The 17,019-nt window shown below is 43.1% G+C and overlaps 1 protein-coding gene across 6 annotated transcripts in view; it reads left to right on the top strand.

Annotated features, from left to right (window-relative positions):
* The first annotated feature begins 4,989 nt into the window (after positions 1 to 4,989).
* Positions 4,990 to 17,019, top strand: part of PPP4R1 (protein phosphatase 4 regulatory subunit 1) — a 62,995-nt gene continuing 50,965 nt past the window's right edge. The window contains exons 1-2 of one of the 6 annotated variants that reach the window (XM_058825165.1): positions 4,990 to 5,132; positions 5,401 to 5,445. In XM_058825165.1, coding sequence (XP_058681148.1) covers positions 5,126 to 5,132; positions 5,401 to 5,445 — 52 coding nt within the window. In that variant the 5' untranslated portion in view covers positions 4,990 to 5,125. Of the gene's footprint in view, positions 5,133 to 5,400; positions 5,446 to 5,585; positions 5,646 to 17,019 lie in introns of those variants that run through there. The other 5 variants (XM_058825148.1, XM_058825193.1, XM_058825173.1 and 2 more) reach the window with 5 other exon arrangements.

A 17,019-nucleotide genomic window follows, 5' to 3' on the forward strand; every position in this document is an offset into this window, starting at 1 on the left:
CAGGTGAGTGCTACTACATGAGGAATCCTGCACATGTGCTGCAGTCAAACTCTGAGACCCATCTCCTCGAAACAGCCCCTGATGCAGTAATTCTTTGTGCTATTTCACCGTCAACTTCAGCACCTGAATGGTCAGATACAGACTTTCATTTCCCTGCTATTGAGATGACAGAGCACTCTTTCTTTGGTCTTTGGCCAAAGGAGTTGTGGATATCAACACTCCTGGTCATGGTCTGAATTGAAAAATGAGGCATCAGGACTTGTCTCCTGACTTGCATGCCTCTCTTCCTTTTGCCTACCCAGCTGCTATCTCCATGTCATCAGTGCAAGAGATTTACTTGAAAATTAATGCCAAAAGCCACTGCAAGCTCCAGGTGCAGCCTTAATTCCACACTAGGACGTACCTCAGGTGGGTATTTCCTAGTTGTAAGACATTCAAGCATCACTTGAACTTTCCACAGAATTTGCTGTTGACCTGGAATGACCTGAGAAGCCCACAAGGCAAACTTTATATTAACCAGGCTCTTTCTCAGCAAATGTCGGTGTTAATTTATTCATGGTTGGCATTTTGTGTGTTTAAAATCCTTCTGCAAGGCCTTCTCTGAGAGCAGTGGTAGCTGAACTTTAATGCTAAGGTTTGCCAGTAGTCACCAGCTCAAACTCTTGCCCAGGAAACAACAAAAATTAAACAAAACTGAGTGATGCACAGTTAAAAACTTTTGCAACCACAAGGAATACAGATATATGAAAAAACCCAAACCAAAACAAACAAAACACCACCCCTCTCCAGTATTTTTATTGGAGAGTTAAAAAAGGAGTAGGGAAAGGAAGAAGAGAAGGAAAAGGGAAAGGAGAAGAAAAGAAACATTTTATGACGAACACCTCTTTTTAGCAGAAATGCTTTACTACATTGTCAAATGCAAATTGACTGTAAATCCCAGGCTTCAGCCACTGGGTTTTCACATGTATCCTATGTATTAAAGGTATGTGTGTGCTTCTGTATGTACATGTATCTTGATCTGTATATTTACTGATGGGCCAAATTTGGTTAAACACTCTGTAAAGAACAAAACGATGGTCCAGAAAGCAGAGAGTGAATGGTTGAACCATCAAGGACAACACATGCAGGCAGATGGAATCCTGGGGGTGGGTGGCCAAGAAGACAATGAGTCAGGATTACTCAAGAGGGTAAGCAGTTGCCTTGGTGCACCAGCAGTCTAACCCTGATCCATTTCTTGATAGGCTTCACAGGAAAAGAGAGTTTCACAGAGGAATCCAAAGGAGGATAGGGAGATGGCTGCAGATATTTATGGGAAGCTCTTCCCACACATGAAGGTAGCCTGGGAGAAATGCAAAACAATATATGGACATTGAAAGCTGACACTATCTGATCCGACCTGCTTCTTCAAGCAAATGAGCAAAAATAGATAAAAATACCTTAGATAATAATTAAAATAACATGGGTGAGTTCCATGTGCAGCAGTGTTTTTGAGCCTGAGGTCCTTAGACCCGGAACAGTTTTAAAAGAAAAGATATCACTAATCAAACTATGGAATAACTTGTTGCAAGTATGTCTAGGTGGATGTTTGGTATCTTGTGTTTAACATGCAAGTTTGAAAGGATTTATGTCATACTTTATGTAAATACTACACTTTTGCTTTATGGAAATGTCTTGCTGACTGCTATGGACTTTTTTGAGATATATCCTGGAGATAACAATGCAGGTGTCTTTTATCATGTGCAAAGGATCTTGTCAAGGAGTCTTCCATTTGTATCCTTCCACCCCTATCTTGAAGCAGTGGTGTAGTGTTTGTAGTGTGTTTTTTCCTTGAGGAGGGTGAGAATGTGAGTTTATCATTCTTCAGTTCTTTACTTCCTAGTGCCTGTAAGGGTACTTAAGCTGACTATGAACTCCAGCACAAAATCTGCTAGAACTTTTTTGGTGTTACATTACTTGCTCCTTATCAGGTCTCATCTAATAAAACAAGGCTGTCATGAAAATTTTCTTCCATGTGGTGTGCTGGTTTGGAACGGCCACTCATCTGCCAGAGTCAGCATCTGTCCTACACTTACAAGGTTCTCTGTCTGCCTCATCCATGACCAGTGGCAGGGAATCTTACCATCAGCTTGAACTTTGGATCAGACCCTGAAGAAGTACTTCTGGATTTACTGAGGCCAACAAGTTTAGAAATACCTGGTTACTTATTCATTAAATGGAATTTTTCATTGAGTGTTGGCATTAAGCCTTTTAGTTTGTTTGTTTTAATTAAATTATTTCCCCCCTACCATAGTGTTGTCACTGTATGAACCAAAGGTTTTGCCAGAGTTCCTGCTCATGGAGGGAGAGACCTTTCCTGATGGCTCCTAGTGATGATGCTGGACCCAAGTGTGCCTGAGGAGCAAAGTCTGATGTTCTAGAGATAACACTAAGCACAAAACCCCCTGCAATTCCTGAACAATTATATTTTTTAACACACTGATCCTTGTTATCTGTGCTATTTAAATACCACACGGTCCTGCATACAGAGAAAGAACCAACAACCACTAAAGATCACAAGCACATAGGAAGATTCAAAATTAATTTATATGATCTTATGTTCAGTATGACTGCTTGCAATTGTCATTGCTTGATTCAATAAATTCCACTTCCTCTCTTTAAACAAATACACACATAGAAATTTAAAAAAATCCTAAATACTCTAGAGGCAATTATATATGGAGCAATAATTAATTGATGATAATTAATGCTATTAATACACTTTTAAGAGCACTAATTCTGGTCATTGTAAACCCAGTTCTCATAGATGTATCTCATGCTCTCCTTATGATGATAACCCTAATAATGCTTAAGGTAGCTTTGGTGCTCTCAGACCACAGTAATCTGTGGTTTGTGAGCATTAGTGCCCTTTCCTAAATGGTTGAAAAAAGGAGTCAGACCCCTTGATTCATTCAGTAAAACTAAGTGCATCAAATTTTAGTTGTGAGAGACATTCTTAGATTCACTTCTGCTGAATTCAGTGGGAGCAAAACTGATTGTGGTGAACAATGCACAGGAGATGCAAGAAAACTTCCCAGAAATAACTTGCAGTAATAAAGATAATAAAATGAGGTCTTGAAGTACACCTAACTTTTCTGTTCTAAGTCTATTGCTATCACATGCAGCATTGCCAGGGATTTGTGATGTCAAATATTTCCCCTGAATCTCTTCTTAAATTACACTGGCAGAGAATAGCACGGTTCATATAACTTAGTCATGGTGAATTTACTTGATTTACTCAGCTTTTGAGGTTATATATCTGAACAAAAGAAAATGTAAGATAATCAGTATCCAGTAGGCCCTAGTGGCTCATCCAAAGATTGAACAGGTGTCAAATAGGACAGAGCTTGTTATAAAAGATTATAAGGAAAGGGAGGTATGGATTTTAAAAGAAGATTACACATTTTCATTCACCATGGCAAATAGAATGAATGACTATGGCAATTTAATCCTTGTACAATTCACCAAATAAAACCAAAAATTGTTAAAAAGCAGCTTGCAAGACATAATATCAAACACAGTTAAAAACAGTGCTAATGAAATCGCATCTTTTTTTACAAGCAAGGAATAATTTATTCTGCTTTTCTGTGTATTAACAACTTCATCAATTATTATGGAGGCTTAAAACAAGATTGTGGAAGAGTCTAGTAATATTACCAGGTAGCACTAGTACCAGTACTGGTCCTTTCTTCTATCAAATGCCCTGGTTATTAACTGAATAGAGCATTTGTTTCATCCAACGGTTTTAATATTCGAATTTACAGTGGAAAAAATCTATTAAAACAGTTGAAATGAGAACCATCAGCAGTGACCAAAAGGTACAGCCAAAAAAAGCCGAAAACCATGTGCACCTTTGTGTCTACGTACACCTAAATTGCCTGTTTCTAAAGCAAAAGTCAGAATGCAGAGCAATGCAGTGGGGCAATATCCTGTGTGTTCAAGCCATGGGATCCCAGCTGCAGAAACTTGGCAATTCACATGAGGAGGATGCTTGTGGGCTACACAGTGGCGGTGGCACGGCTACCTGTCACAGAACCATTAGCTTTGGAAGGGACCTCTGGAGATCATCTGGTCCAAACCCCCTGCCAAGGCAGGGTCACCTAGAGCAGGTGAGGCAGGAACACACCCAGGTGAGGTTTGAATGTTTCCAGAGAGAGAGACTCCATGACCTCCTGGGACAGCTTGCTCCACTGCCTGTCACCGGGAACCACTGAAAAGAGTCTGGAACCATCTTCCTACCACCTGCCTTTGAGATATTTATATGCATTAATGAGAACCCCTCTCAGTCTTCTCTTCTTCAGACTAAACATTGCCCAACTCCCACAGCCTCTCCTGTGACTCCAGACTCCCAATAATCTTTGTGGCCCTGCACTGAACCCTCTCTAGGAGCTCCTTGTCTTTCTTGTATTGAGGAGCCCAGAACTGCACACAGCACGGCAGATGCGGCTTCACCAGTGCCCAGCCGAGGAGGAGGATCACCTCTCCGGACCTGCTGGCCACACTCTGCTCTGCTAGATCACGAAACCTTCCTCCCCAGGTAACCCCACGACGTTACGGGGTCTGGGAGCGCCCCCACGGTGGAGCACCTTGGGGGCCCTTCCTCCAAGTGACCCCTCAAACTCCACGGCAGGGGAAGCTCGGTGGCCTCGCCTCAGCCCGTCGGCGGGCGGCAGGAGGAGCCCGAGCCCAAGCCCCGAGTTGGCGGAGCAGCGCGTAGGACAGGCGAGCGAGCCGGCGCGTGTGGCCGAGCCCGGGCGCTCCGCAGCCCCAGGGCCAGCCCGGGCGGCTCCGGCCGTGACTCAGAGCGCGGCGAGGGGAGGCGCGGCCGCCTCAGCGAGCGAGCGAGCAGCGAGAGCGGCTCCGCCGGGCGGAGGCGGGGGCAGCGTGTCCGGCCCAGACCCCTCCTCCCGCCTTCCTCCGCCCGCTCCCTCCTCCCTCCCTCCCTGCGCGGTTCTCCCGGGGACGCGGAGAGGCGCCGCCGGGCCCGGGGCCTGGACCGCACGGGTGCCCGCCCTCTCCCACCGCCGCTCCCACCGCCCGGGCGCGGTCTGGATGTAGCCGGGCGCCCCGCGGGGGCTGCAGCAGCAAGATGGCGGGTAGGCATCGCCCCCCTCCCCCTTCCCGCACACGCCGCCTCCCCGGCGAGGCGCCAGCCCTCCCTCCCCTATCCCCCCTCCTTCTCCTCTCCCCCGCCCCGGCTTCGGGAGCGCTGCCCGCCGCTGTCCGGGCTCGGAACGCAGGGGCTGCGGGGCGGGTCGCGTCGGGGGGGCGCAGCCCGCGGGCGGGGCAGGGTCACGCGTGGCCCCGAGGCTCGGCGGCGCAGTGGCACATGGTGCGTGTGTGTGTGTGTCTCCCCCACCGCAGATCTGTCGCTGCTCGAGGAGGACCTGCCGGAGGAGATCGACGGATGTGAGTGGGGACGGGGGGGAGCGGCGGGGCGGCTTTCGGGCGAGGAAGTGGCTTCCGCGGGGGAGCGCCCAGGGTGCATTGTGGGAGGCGGCGGGGAGGAGGAGGAGGAGGAGGAGGAAGCCATGGCCGTGCTCCGCGCTTCCCGGTGTCCATGACCCGGTCCCGGTCGCGCGTGGGGCTGCGCCGGGCGGTCCCGCGGGGTGCGTTGGGCGGCGGGCGGGGCGGGGGCGCCGTTAGCGGCCGCCCCGGAGGGAGCGAGGGAGGGGGGGAAGGAGGGATGGAGGCAGGGGAGGCTCTGCTTGCAGGGCGGCGTCCCCTCATGGCCCGGGCACGGCAGGGCGCCGCCGGGGAGGAGCAGGAGGAGGCTAGGGCTGCTCCATCTGCAGCAGCATGTGGGTTGCTCGTTCCTTTTATATCTCTGTATTTTGTATTTTTTTTTTTTTTTTTTTTTTTTTTTTTTGTGTCCCCCATCCTTCCCACCCCTCCCCCTCAAGCTCTCTCTGCCTTGTGCAGGGTCTGGAGCACATGTCCTGTGAGGAGCAGCTGTGGGAGCTGGAGATGTTTAGCCTGGAGAAAAGAGGCTCCAGGAGGAACCTTTCTGCTCTTTACAGCTGCCTGAGCGGAGCTTGTGGCCGGGTGGGGGTCGGTCTCTTCTCCCAGGCAACCAGCGATAGGAGAGAGGCCATGGCCTCAGGCTGCGCCGGGGGAGGCTCAGGCTGGACACCAGGAGGGAGTTGTTCTCAGGAAGGGTGCTTGGATATTGGAATTGACTGGCCAGGAGGTGGTGGAGTCAGGGTGCTTGGATATTGGAATTGACTGGCTTGAGGTGGTGGAGTCGCTGTCCCCGGAGGTGCTTACGGAGAGTGGACGTGGCACTCAGTGGCATGGTGCAATTGACAGGGTGGCATTTGGTCACAGGTTGGAGAGAGGATCTCAGAAGTGTTTTCACACCTAGCTGATTCTGTGAGTCCTGACCCCGCTGGAGAGATTTGTGCAGAAGAGTTGATGTCAGCGTGCAAAGTCGCAGAATTGTGGCTGGGATGATGCAAAAATTACTAACTCGGGGCTGAGAAGCCTTAGCATGGCAGACTAGGATGTTACTCAGATGAGAAGGTGTCTGTTGATCGTGTCGATACTGAGGAGTTTCTTGGAAGCAGAGGAGGATGAATTTTGGGTGGAAAGTGAAAATGGAGGTAGAGGCAGGCGCCTGCCGTGGGTGTGCAGACCCCTGGTTGCTGCCTGAAGGTGTTGTGTTGTCTGTGCAGTCTGCAGGATATCCTCTCACCAGGGCTGGAGTGCAGGAAAAAACCTTGTGTTTTGTGGCTTACATTTTTAGAGGAGAGCTATTTAAACTTTTCAGGATTTAACTGATACATCTTCTTTTTCACATTTGTTAGCTGACATTTAGAAGGCTCCTATTGTGCTTTGCCTTGCACAAAGAGGGAGCCTTTCCCTCAGGCTTTTTTTTTTTTTTAATTCACTGTGATAAGTCACTGTTTGAAAACTCTCTGTGATTACAGAGGACTTTTTCAGAAGGGACACACAACCAAAAAATAAGGTGCATTCTTTAGTTCCCACTTAGATTATGGTTTTAGTTGACTGTAAGAAAGGAATTAAAGTTATCTGTAGTCATTGGAGGGGTGACAGAAGCTGTGGGTTCCTGGTGCTGGTCTTACTGTTATGGTCTTCAAAAATGAAAAAAAAAAAAAGCTTGGAGATATCACTCAGTCCAGATGAGAGCATCCTGAAGGCAGAAACCATAGAAATATAAAGATTTGAAACCTCATTAAAAATTACTGAGGTTTTGATGGAAGTAGATAAAAGCAAATGTCTCAATACTTATGCATGGTATTTTTGGAGGAGAAAAACAGGACTCTCTATGAATCAATATGTGCTGTTTGGATGTAGTTCAGTCACACAGTGGCTTTTATGGTTCTAAATTGTACATGATTTTTTTCTTGGGTGGTGTCTGTGTGCCAAAGAAAAATAATACAGATCAAGGAGACTGTCCATATCTAATCAAAAGTGCTGTTTCTTGTGCACTATTTGAAATAGCTGTGTTTTGTACCCATATACAACATGTCTTACACAATTATGGAAGTGTTTCCAATTGATTGGTTGCACATATGAAAGAGACTATTAAAAATATAAGACACAAAGTTGCAGCTCCTGCCTGAACCCCACCCTACGCTATCCCTCTGTTGTAAATATTTCAAATGTTTGCAGCTCTTTCAAGTAGCAGAGTTAGACACTGGTTTACAGGTGTATTACTGAAGTAGTAGAATGCAATAGTGATAAAACTGGAAGTGCTGGCAGCTTTTATGTCTGTGTGATTCTGCCAGCTGCATTCTTGCTAAAAGTGTGCTAAGCTATACTTAAAGACAAATGCGAGAGAAATACGTGCAGGCGTACCTGTAGTCCTGGTTGTATAATTTAGGAGGAGGAATCAGATAAATGTAAAATAGTCTGATTGATTGGCTGTTTTGAAAAGTGAGCTATGTTTTCAGTAAAGTTTTGGGCTTTTAGCTGATCTGTTACCAAGCAGTAGCAGGACATCTGTGAGGATGTGCTAGGAGTGTTTAAGACTGGATGCATGTGTCAAGGTCTGGTTTGGACATCTGAAGCTGGTCTCTGATTGTGCATATGACTCAGGACATTTCACTAGATTAGGTATTCATCTGTAGCTCGTCAGTGAGCCTACATTTGAGTCTGAATCGTGAACATTTTTTTGTTGTTGTAGTATTGTTTTGGGTTTTTTTCCCTTTGGTAATGAGAATTTCCAGTGGGATTCAGTGTTTCCTCCTAAAGGAGGAATCATTAAGGTGTCTTAAGAGCTATCTTTTGTTGGTCATGTTCTAAAGCAGTAGGAGAAAGTCCTGGAGCTGAGCAAACAGCCGTGCACAGTTCCTGCTGAAAGTAGTGAACCAAGCATCTGTGCGTCTTTTGGATAGGCAGAGTGAAGAACAGCTGGGTTATGATCTTTGTCTTCTGAGGTTTCTGGAGTCAAGTGTTTTACTGGAAAGTTGGAGTTTAATCAACAACTTGCACAACTGTACAATTTGTTCTTCTCCTCATTCATTATGCCAACTTGTTGTAAGCTAATTAACCTGAAATATAGAAGAGTAAAATATTATCTCTTTGGAGTACTGTTTTAATGGCTGCTTGTGAAACAAAGTTTACCTTTTCTCTGAAGAAAACTTGATAAATATGTAAGCTAATGAAACATTCCTAGATTTCAACAGGGAGCAGTAAATCTGCTGTTGGAGTAGTGGAGACCTTCAGAATATATGCTGTGGAAGGCATCTATTAAAAAAAAAACAACCTTCCTTTTGTTGATTTGTTTAAGAGGTCAGAGATTAAAAAAGAGCTTTTATAAGAAAGGCTTTCAGAGAGTGGTTGATAAACCGGCTGGATTGACTTTTAAATAATTAATTTCAGCTTTGGTTTGCATTTCTATTTTGAAAGCTTCATATTATTTTTCTGCTCTTGGTTGCTTGGTAACCACTGGAAAGCTCTGATTTTTTTTTTTTTTGAGGTGAATGCATACTTTACACCTGGTACATTAAACAGATGATTGCTTTAAGTAGTTACATAGCTTGCAAATGAAATGGCATTTCAGTATTTTGATTTTAGCTGATATTTCACTTCTGTAGATATAGCTCCTGATGTCAAAGGCTGTGATAATAATTGAAGAAATTCTGGTTCTTCAGGAATTCTTTAGGCAGTGGCTTTTCCTTGTTTGTTTGTTTGAAGTAAAAGGAAAAATAACCCAAAACCAAGACAGTGAGTGTACCCTGGCTAAACATACTGAATGCTAGAAAAGAAAAATTAATTCCTAGATGTGAGTTCTTTCATGAAAGACAACTTAATTGACTCTAATCCCCCTAAATAAGGAACATACAATTGCATTTCATTTATGTAAAGATAAAGCTAAGAAGAATCCATGTGTGATATTATCCATTAAAGGACAAAAAGAATAAAGGCACCTCACTCTAAAGACAATAGAGTGAAAATTAAAAAAATTCAAAGTGGAAGCCTGAGGAAGAATCTCCATCCCACTACTTGGATTGTTGATTTCCTCACTCTTCTGTCTGAAATCTTGCACAGTGTACAAAAAGTCAGGGGAAATTTGGCTTTTATTCAAATCTTTTGTTTTGTACCTACAAAATCAAAACAGAGTAGTATAACTGTCTAAGATAAGTACAGAAAAGAAAAGAAAATAGGCAGCAAAAATGGTTGAGAAGCGAACGTGGGCTTGTGGAAAATGAGGTGTTCTTTATGGCTCTTGCCAGACAGTTGGTGTTCCCCCTCCCCTGGCTGTTTCTGGAGGCTGAGCTGATCAGTCCAGATAAATGAAATGAAATGAAATGTACCATGATGCTGATGGCTTTCAGTCTGACCATTGATGTGTGCAGGATGTGTGCTCTGAAAAATAGAGCCATCTGCAATTAGGATTCAGATTTGGGAAGGGATAGCTTTATTCAACTCGTTATTTTAATTGTGATTTAAATCAGGAGAGAAAAGAAATTTGGATCTGATAACTGCTTTTAATACTGTTTTACATTTGTTTTTGGAAAAAGTCTTTGTTAGTGGTAGCTGATAGCTGTATTTGCATGCAGTGGCAGGACTTCTGGTAGTTGCAAGTATATGTGTATGCTTTGGTGGTTATGTAGCTTACCCAAATTCTGAAACTTTAGCTTTTACCATGCTGATAATGGTGAATTTCCTTTTTCTGTACCCTTAGTTTCCAGATGTTTTAACTAAAAATGCATAAGATTGAGTTTTAATATCTACACATTGTTTAGACATTTCTTGTTTAGAACTGTTAAAGGGGTTTTTCATATACATACACATATACAAACTCTTGTGTGTAAACTTGTTTTCTATAGCGTTTATTGCTTTATTTCTTTAGCAATAAGGTAGTTCTTGCAATTGGCAAATCTAATGTTACTGTTTGGATTTTACTAGTGGATGAAACAGTTCTAAAAACTAAAAACAGAGTAGTGATGATCCAACATAGCTCTATTTTTGAGTTCTTTCCCATTGATTAAAAAGGGAGGACAGGTCTTCCTAGCTTCTCCTCCCAGCAGGCTTCACAGTGAGTGAAACAATTTTTTAGCTGAACTGAAGAAAATTCTCTTTGTGCATCTGCAGATGTCAAAAGCTGTTTTATCATTGATGCTATGTTCTTTTTCCAGGTGATGAGCAAATCATCTGGCATTAGCAGTGAGCTTGTGTTGGTTGAATGCTTTTAATTAAATTATTCTCTTAGAGTTAGGGTCGGGCACAAATCTCTTTCCAAATGAAAGGTAATTTAAATTTTTTAACCTTTTAAATGATAATATAAGTTTAAAAAAAAGTTGTTTTTTCCTTTGTTGTTGTTTTGTTTTTATAAAATCAGTCTGTATTTCCCTGGGGTGTCAAATCACAGTCACAGCTTGATGCTGTGTAGTAGTTTTTATTCTCTGGTAGTGAATTATGCTGGCATAACACGCATTCAGCATATTAAAATTCACCTTCCCTCTCCCACAGCTGTACATAGTAATATCAGAAGCTTTTGCTCTATGGCTTCTTTGTTCCTTCACCACAGAATAAGAACTAGCAGATTTTGTTGTGCTGGTAGTTGTTTTGTATAGGCTGCACATTGTGCCCTCTTAGACTTTATTCCAGCTTTGAGTACAGCTAAATTTCCAACATGAGGTTCAGATGCCCTGTTGCAGTACTGACCTTGTGGTCCCATCAGAGTCTGAGCTCTGGTGAGAGTGCTGAGATAGTTTGAGTTACTGGGTTGGCATTTAAGCACTGCAGAAAAGTAATAACAGAAATTACTGGCAGACTTTCTGTAGTGATTGGAATCAGTTCTGTGGTGTGACTGAGATTCTGCTCCTTTGGGAATCCAATAACGGTTCCTTAATGCTGATGAAGCATACTTGTTTTCCCTGGAGAGCAGGGTTTCATTCTCCCAACACTTCAGTTCATTTCTTTCTCTTTTAATGTGGTGATCGACCCTCATAGAAGCTGGGAGACTCAGGTGGATGGCTGTGTCCCCATGGAATTCTGGTGCTAGTGGGCTCAGGTGGGTAATGGTTAGCCTCTCTTTCTCCAGCTACCTCTTAGGATCCTAGAGAAAAGAAGATGATGTGAGGAAGGGATTGTGCTTGATTTGATGTAGGCTAACGAACCTTTCTCGTGCAGCTGCACATTTTTCCTCCATTACACCTAGTAGAGGATTGAAGAAGTAATTTTCTAGGCTTTCAGCTTTCTGAGGCCACTAGCATCACTTCTGATGTGGGAATGTGCTTTTCACCAGCCAACTTTTATTATCCCATCTCTGGCAGGGATCCTCAGTTAAGGTTGCCAGCTTTTTTTTTTTTCATTGTCTTATGATTTATCTTCCAGGGCTTTGGATATTCTCCTCCTTCTCCCTCTCTCTCCCACTTGCAGCTAAAAAACAGAGGGACTGAAAGAGTCACGAAGGAGCTGGAAATGTTCAAAATCCTCGGCTTAAGATAGTGAAACCTTGGTGCTTGCATTTATTTCTGACTGCTGACCTATTGTGGAGCTGGCAGACTGCAGTGTGTTGAAGCTGAAATGCTTTTCTTTCCTGTGTATACCTTTTGCTGCTAAGGCTTTCCCTCTGTGTGGGCAGGAGGTTTTCATTGCAAGAGTTATTACATGAGCAGAACTGGATGAGAGGATAGCTTCTGCTCTGAGAGCTGGAGGAACAGTTCCCTCTTTGGAAGAGCAAGCCAGGGACAGCTGCTCCTAAAGGTTCCCAGAATATGAATTCTCCTCTATCTGCTTTAGAAGGTACAGTATAAGAGAAACTAATGTGGCTGTTCCTTGGTTAGAGGGATGCTGCAGTTCTTTCTGGCAGTAGGGTGTTAAAACCCTACTGGATAGGTTAAAAAAGTGTCAGAATATGTTTGTGAGGGGTGTTTGTTTGCAACAGTGGAACAACACCACTGACACTTGACACTACTGGTTTGGTGGTTTTTCTTACTGTATTTAAGGTAAAGAAAATAGAGAGGCAAATAGTAGCATAAATATGGGTTATTCTCTGTACAGTTTCTGGAAAAGCTAAATAGATTAATGTGTAAAATCGACATGGTATGTGAGTGATATTGCAGGCTGTTGAAACATTTTTCTCTGATAAACAAATCAGCTTAGGGAGTTTTTTTTGTGTTGTTGCCATAGTGCCTGAGCAGTTCCCAAATATTTGAATGGAGGAGAGACTACCTTTTCCTTCCTCTCTAGCCTACAGGAGGAACAGCTTGATTAGTCTGTAGGGATGCCTGCTTGTGCAAGTAATGTTAACATTAAATTGCATTTAAATGAGCACCCGTGAACACCCCAACCATGTTCATACTTTTTCTCTAAGAGTGAATCCACTGCATTCTGTCCTGCTCAACCTTCTCCCATAGACCAGTTTTAGAATTTATACTGAGCACAGACAGGAAGAGTGTGGAGAGTTGCAACAGAAATTTCTCTATGTCCCCAGGAAACACAGATGATTATCTCACCTAGGGTTTTAAAAGCTGTCAAGCAGTGTCTCAAGAACATTGTCTGGGATTTAAGCAGAGAGAGGAAAAGTGCAGTTAGAACGTTGAAAGAGATTCATGTTGCAAAGCCATGTTTTATAGTTTATGGATGTCTCAGTTTAGGGCTTGCCTTCTCTGCAGCTTTCAGCCCAAGTAAGGGTATTTTAGTTACTGCAGTGATGCTGTCAAAGTCCCTGCACAGTGGAACAGCACTTGGTAGCTGATGTATTGTAACTCAGGGTGTCACATCAAGCATTGCAAAGCTTGCACAACACTTTGGAGTGTTTGAGCTTCAGCTGCTTGCTTCACGTCTCTCTTCCTTTTAGTTGGTCCAGTGTTAAGGCACATATAGTTTGAACTTGGTGGTATTGTGTGTACCAGATACCCAGTTGTGTGGCAGAATTTGAGCATGGCCTGTAGTGCAGTGAATGCATGTGTCCCGTTGTGGTAGGACCAGAGAGAACGTGTTGGTTGAAGGTGAAAGTAGGATTTTCCTCCCAGTGCTACAAAATTCTTGGTCAGTCATGAGGTCAGTTAAAAATCCCATGTACAGCAGTGCTCTGCTGAGAGAAAAGGGATACCCTTCTTTCACAGCAATGACCTTGTAGAGGAGAAAAAAGTACCTTAGAGGAGCTTCCTGCTTGCAGTGGCTGGCTTTTTCTTCATTCCAACCTCATTCCACAATTCTTAAGTGCATGCAGTTGTTTGGAAGGGGTAGAAGACAGGGATTTAAATAGCAGGGAACTTGAGTGCCTTGGTGATGGGCGTGACATGCTCCCTACAGGAAATAGGCAGACAGAATATAAACTGTTGGTTGCTTTAACTGGTAGCTTGGATGTCCTTCTCTTTGTTTCAGTTTCCTCTGGAGCAGCATTTGTTGCAGGTCAAACTGTTAGTCTGTAGAAGGTGCATTCGAGCAATATGAGAGAGAACTATTCCTTTTGTTCCCAGCAAATCAGGATTTTCAATGCTGCTTCCACATGCCTGAAAGAAGCAAACTTGGTGTAGCTCCACCTTTTCTCCTTGCATAAAGAATTTTGTATTGCCCCTTGTTTCTTCTGATGCTTGATGAGAAATGCTGCTCCTGTGGCAGCTTGATAGCTATCTTTTTGTGAAGGCCTTTGCTGTGTCTGTGCTTCTAGCTGTTAGCAAACTCTGCTATCAAAGTGCTGCATAGGAGCTAATGTGGTAATTGCATCAGAGCTGCTTTGCATTTCCAGCTTTCTTACCTTCTTCCTTGCTCCTTCCTCTCTATTCCTTCTGCCCAGCCCCCAAACCCAGTCCTGCTAAACTTGGAGTTCAGACAACAAAGTCTGTGCATGCAGATGTGGTAACTTGACATTGATAAGAGGCTCAAGTCTGATAGTGCTCCATGGTTTGACGGGCTAATTTAGGGGAGAAACACAGAAGGAGAAGAACAGTGGTTCTTATTTCTGCTAATATGGTAGGTAGGCTGGAATCTAACATTATCACTTCCAGTGATGATATTTGCCTAGTAGAATCATACATCTTGTGGCTTCTCAGTTGCATTTTCAGTCTCAGACTACAGCAGGAGGAAAACAGAGAAAGTAGGTTTTAAGTGTCTCATGGGAAAAACAGCTCCTGCTTTGTGATGGTGGGTTCTGTGATGACCAGTGAGTGATGCCTGGATGGGGCAGGCAGCATGGTAGAATTCAGCATGACAAGCACATTTTGTAAAATTGGTGTGATTGCAATTGCAATAGCTGTTGGTTAATGTTACTGAAGCAGTGCAATAAATATGTGGCAGCAAATTAATCTGAAATAATATCACTGATGGGTCTGTGCTGTCATCACAGAACCAGAGCTGGGACCTTAGAACAGTTAGAGCACTCTTTGCTCAGAGCACTCTTTCCTTGTGCCCTAGGAAAGAGTTAAGAGTAGTGAGTTCAGCTGTGAGCAAATGCAGATGCTTAAGCATTAGTGCTCATGCTGAGCTGAATTTCTCTTTGCAGCACATCAGATACAAAATTATGTTTCTTATAGAAAGTTACATAGAAATGAATGTGTTTACAATATTGAAAGGCTGAGAATACTACTTGTGTTCTGCAGAAGTCTGAACCTAAGGTGGATTTATTCTCTTGTAGCATGGAAGGCAGTAATTTAGAATAAAACCTGCTGCTGTTATTTTGTGGTCATGGTATCAAATGTCTGGGCTCATAAGATTACAGTTCTTGCTTTACAGTTAAGCAGAAAAATTACTTGCCTGAACAGCAGAACAGAACTCAGTTCTTTCTGCACATAAGTGCTGTATTATCCTGAATGTCTATATGGTAACAGTTGATGTAGAGCATAATAAGTAGCTTATACTAAAATTGAATAAAAGTTTGTCCATTTTAGTAGATATGTCTACCACATAGTTTTTGCAATAGATCATGAGAACTCTTTGGGGATACAGAAGATAAAATGAGAGAACTGTTAATATTAGCTGGAAATCTTGAATCCTTAAAGCTGTTTGTTTTTCAGCTTTCAGAATTGAAAGTTGCTTATTTTTTTTAAATAGACTTCTTGTCACTGAGTTTCTATGCCAAAACAAAGAAGAATATATTTCTGCTATAGGGCTCATAGGAAATACAGAAGAACAAGAAGAATACATATAGGCCTCATTACTGAGCAGTCTGTGGCAGAGAATTGTTCCTGCATTATTAAATAAGAAAAAACAGTAGTTATGTTTTCCAAATGTGATTTTGTGCACCTCTCTGTAAAAGATTCAGCATGAGAGACCTTTGTGAAAGATACTATCAGGGAATATATGTAGTAGAAAAACCAACTCCCTTGAAAATTGGCCTAGAGGCTGTGGTTTTATAGGGGACTGAGTTTTAAATGGCCCTCTGTTTTGTTGTTGTATGCTCAGCCAAGCTTGGCAGTGGTTGACTAAGCACCCCTAAATGTAGTGTGCCTCAGCAAGATTGCTGTATAGTTCACATTAGTTAATAACTCTGTCACGTTATTGTGTCCTTGCCATGAAACTAGGGGAGCTTAAGGGAAACAGGAGAGCTTAAAGCAGGGAATGTTAATATATATTTTCACACAGTACAGTATGGACCAGATGCAAGATAGATAGACAAGCTTGAGCTGCTTCTACAAAAAAACACTCAAATGTTTTGATAGGAATATGACGGTGCACAGAGGAGAAGTTACTTGGCTTCTGTGATCCCACAGAAGTTAATGGCAGTCAGACATGGAGGCAAAAGGCAGTGCCTGTGTTGTTATATGGTGCTTCCTTGTGTTTGGCAGTCATTGTGTAGAGTTTTGAAGAGAAACTTGCAAACTTTGTCTAGATAAACTATGAGTGTATTTATTTTGCTCTGCATTGGTACTTGAATGTATGGAAATAGAAGCACTGTGGTTGCTTTTGACATCGTTGTGCAATTGACACCACTTGTGTCTTTGAACTCCTGGGATAGCGTGTTCTGATGGAAACTCCTGTTTTCTCTAGCTCTACTTTTGCATGCTTACATGTGAGCACGTAAGACCAGATTAGAAGGTAGTAAAGGCTCTGCACTAGCAATAGTTTTCAGTGGTGTCTTGTAGCATATATGCTTTCTGTGGATTTGGTCCAGACTTGTACCTGTTTGAAAAAGTGGAGAAAAATAAGAAAATTTACCCACCGTTTTTCTGCAGTAGATAAGTAGTACATGACCCTGTTACCTGCTCCTCACTCTGAAGTGGGAAGAAATTTGTGTGTTCTGCATTTGAATTAGGCAAAATTTTTATGGTTTTGACCAGCATAGAGTTAAATTTCTCTATAATACCTTATCTGGGACAATGTTTTGGATTTGTGCTGAAACTAGTGTTGATTAATCACTGATGTGCTAGTTACTGTTGAAGACAGGGCTTAAACACTGTCAGGACCTTTTCTATTCCTCATGATGTCCTCCCAGTGAATAGGTTGGAAATGTGCAAAGTATCCCCATATAAGGTACTGTGCAGAACTTTATTGCTGCCTCAGCCAAAATCAGTACACTTGTGTTGTCTAGGGGTGTGCCTTGCATTGGTAAAATTCACAGGAGGT

This window comes from Ammospiza caudacuta, chromosome 1 (genome assembly GCF_027887145.1).
Source record: "Ammospiza caudacuta isolate bAmmCau1 chromosome 1, bAmmCau1.pri, whole genome shotgun sequence".
Classification (NCBI taxonomy): Eukaryota; Metazoa; Chordata; class Aves; order Passeriformes; family Passerellidae; genus Ammospiza; species Ammospiza caudacuta.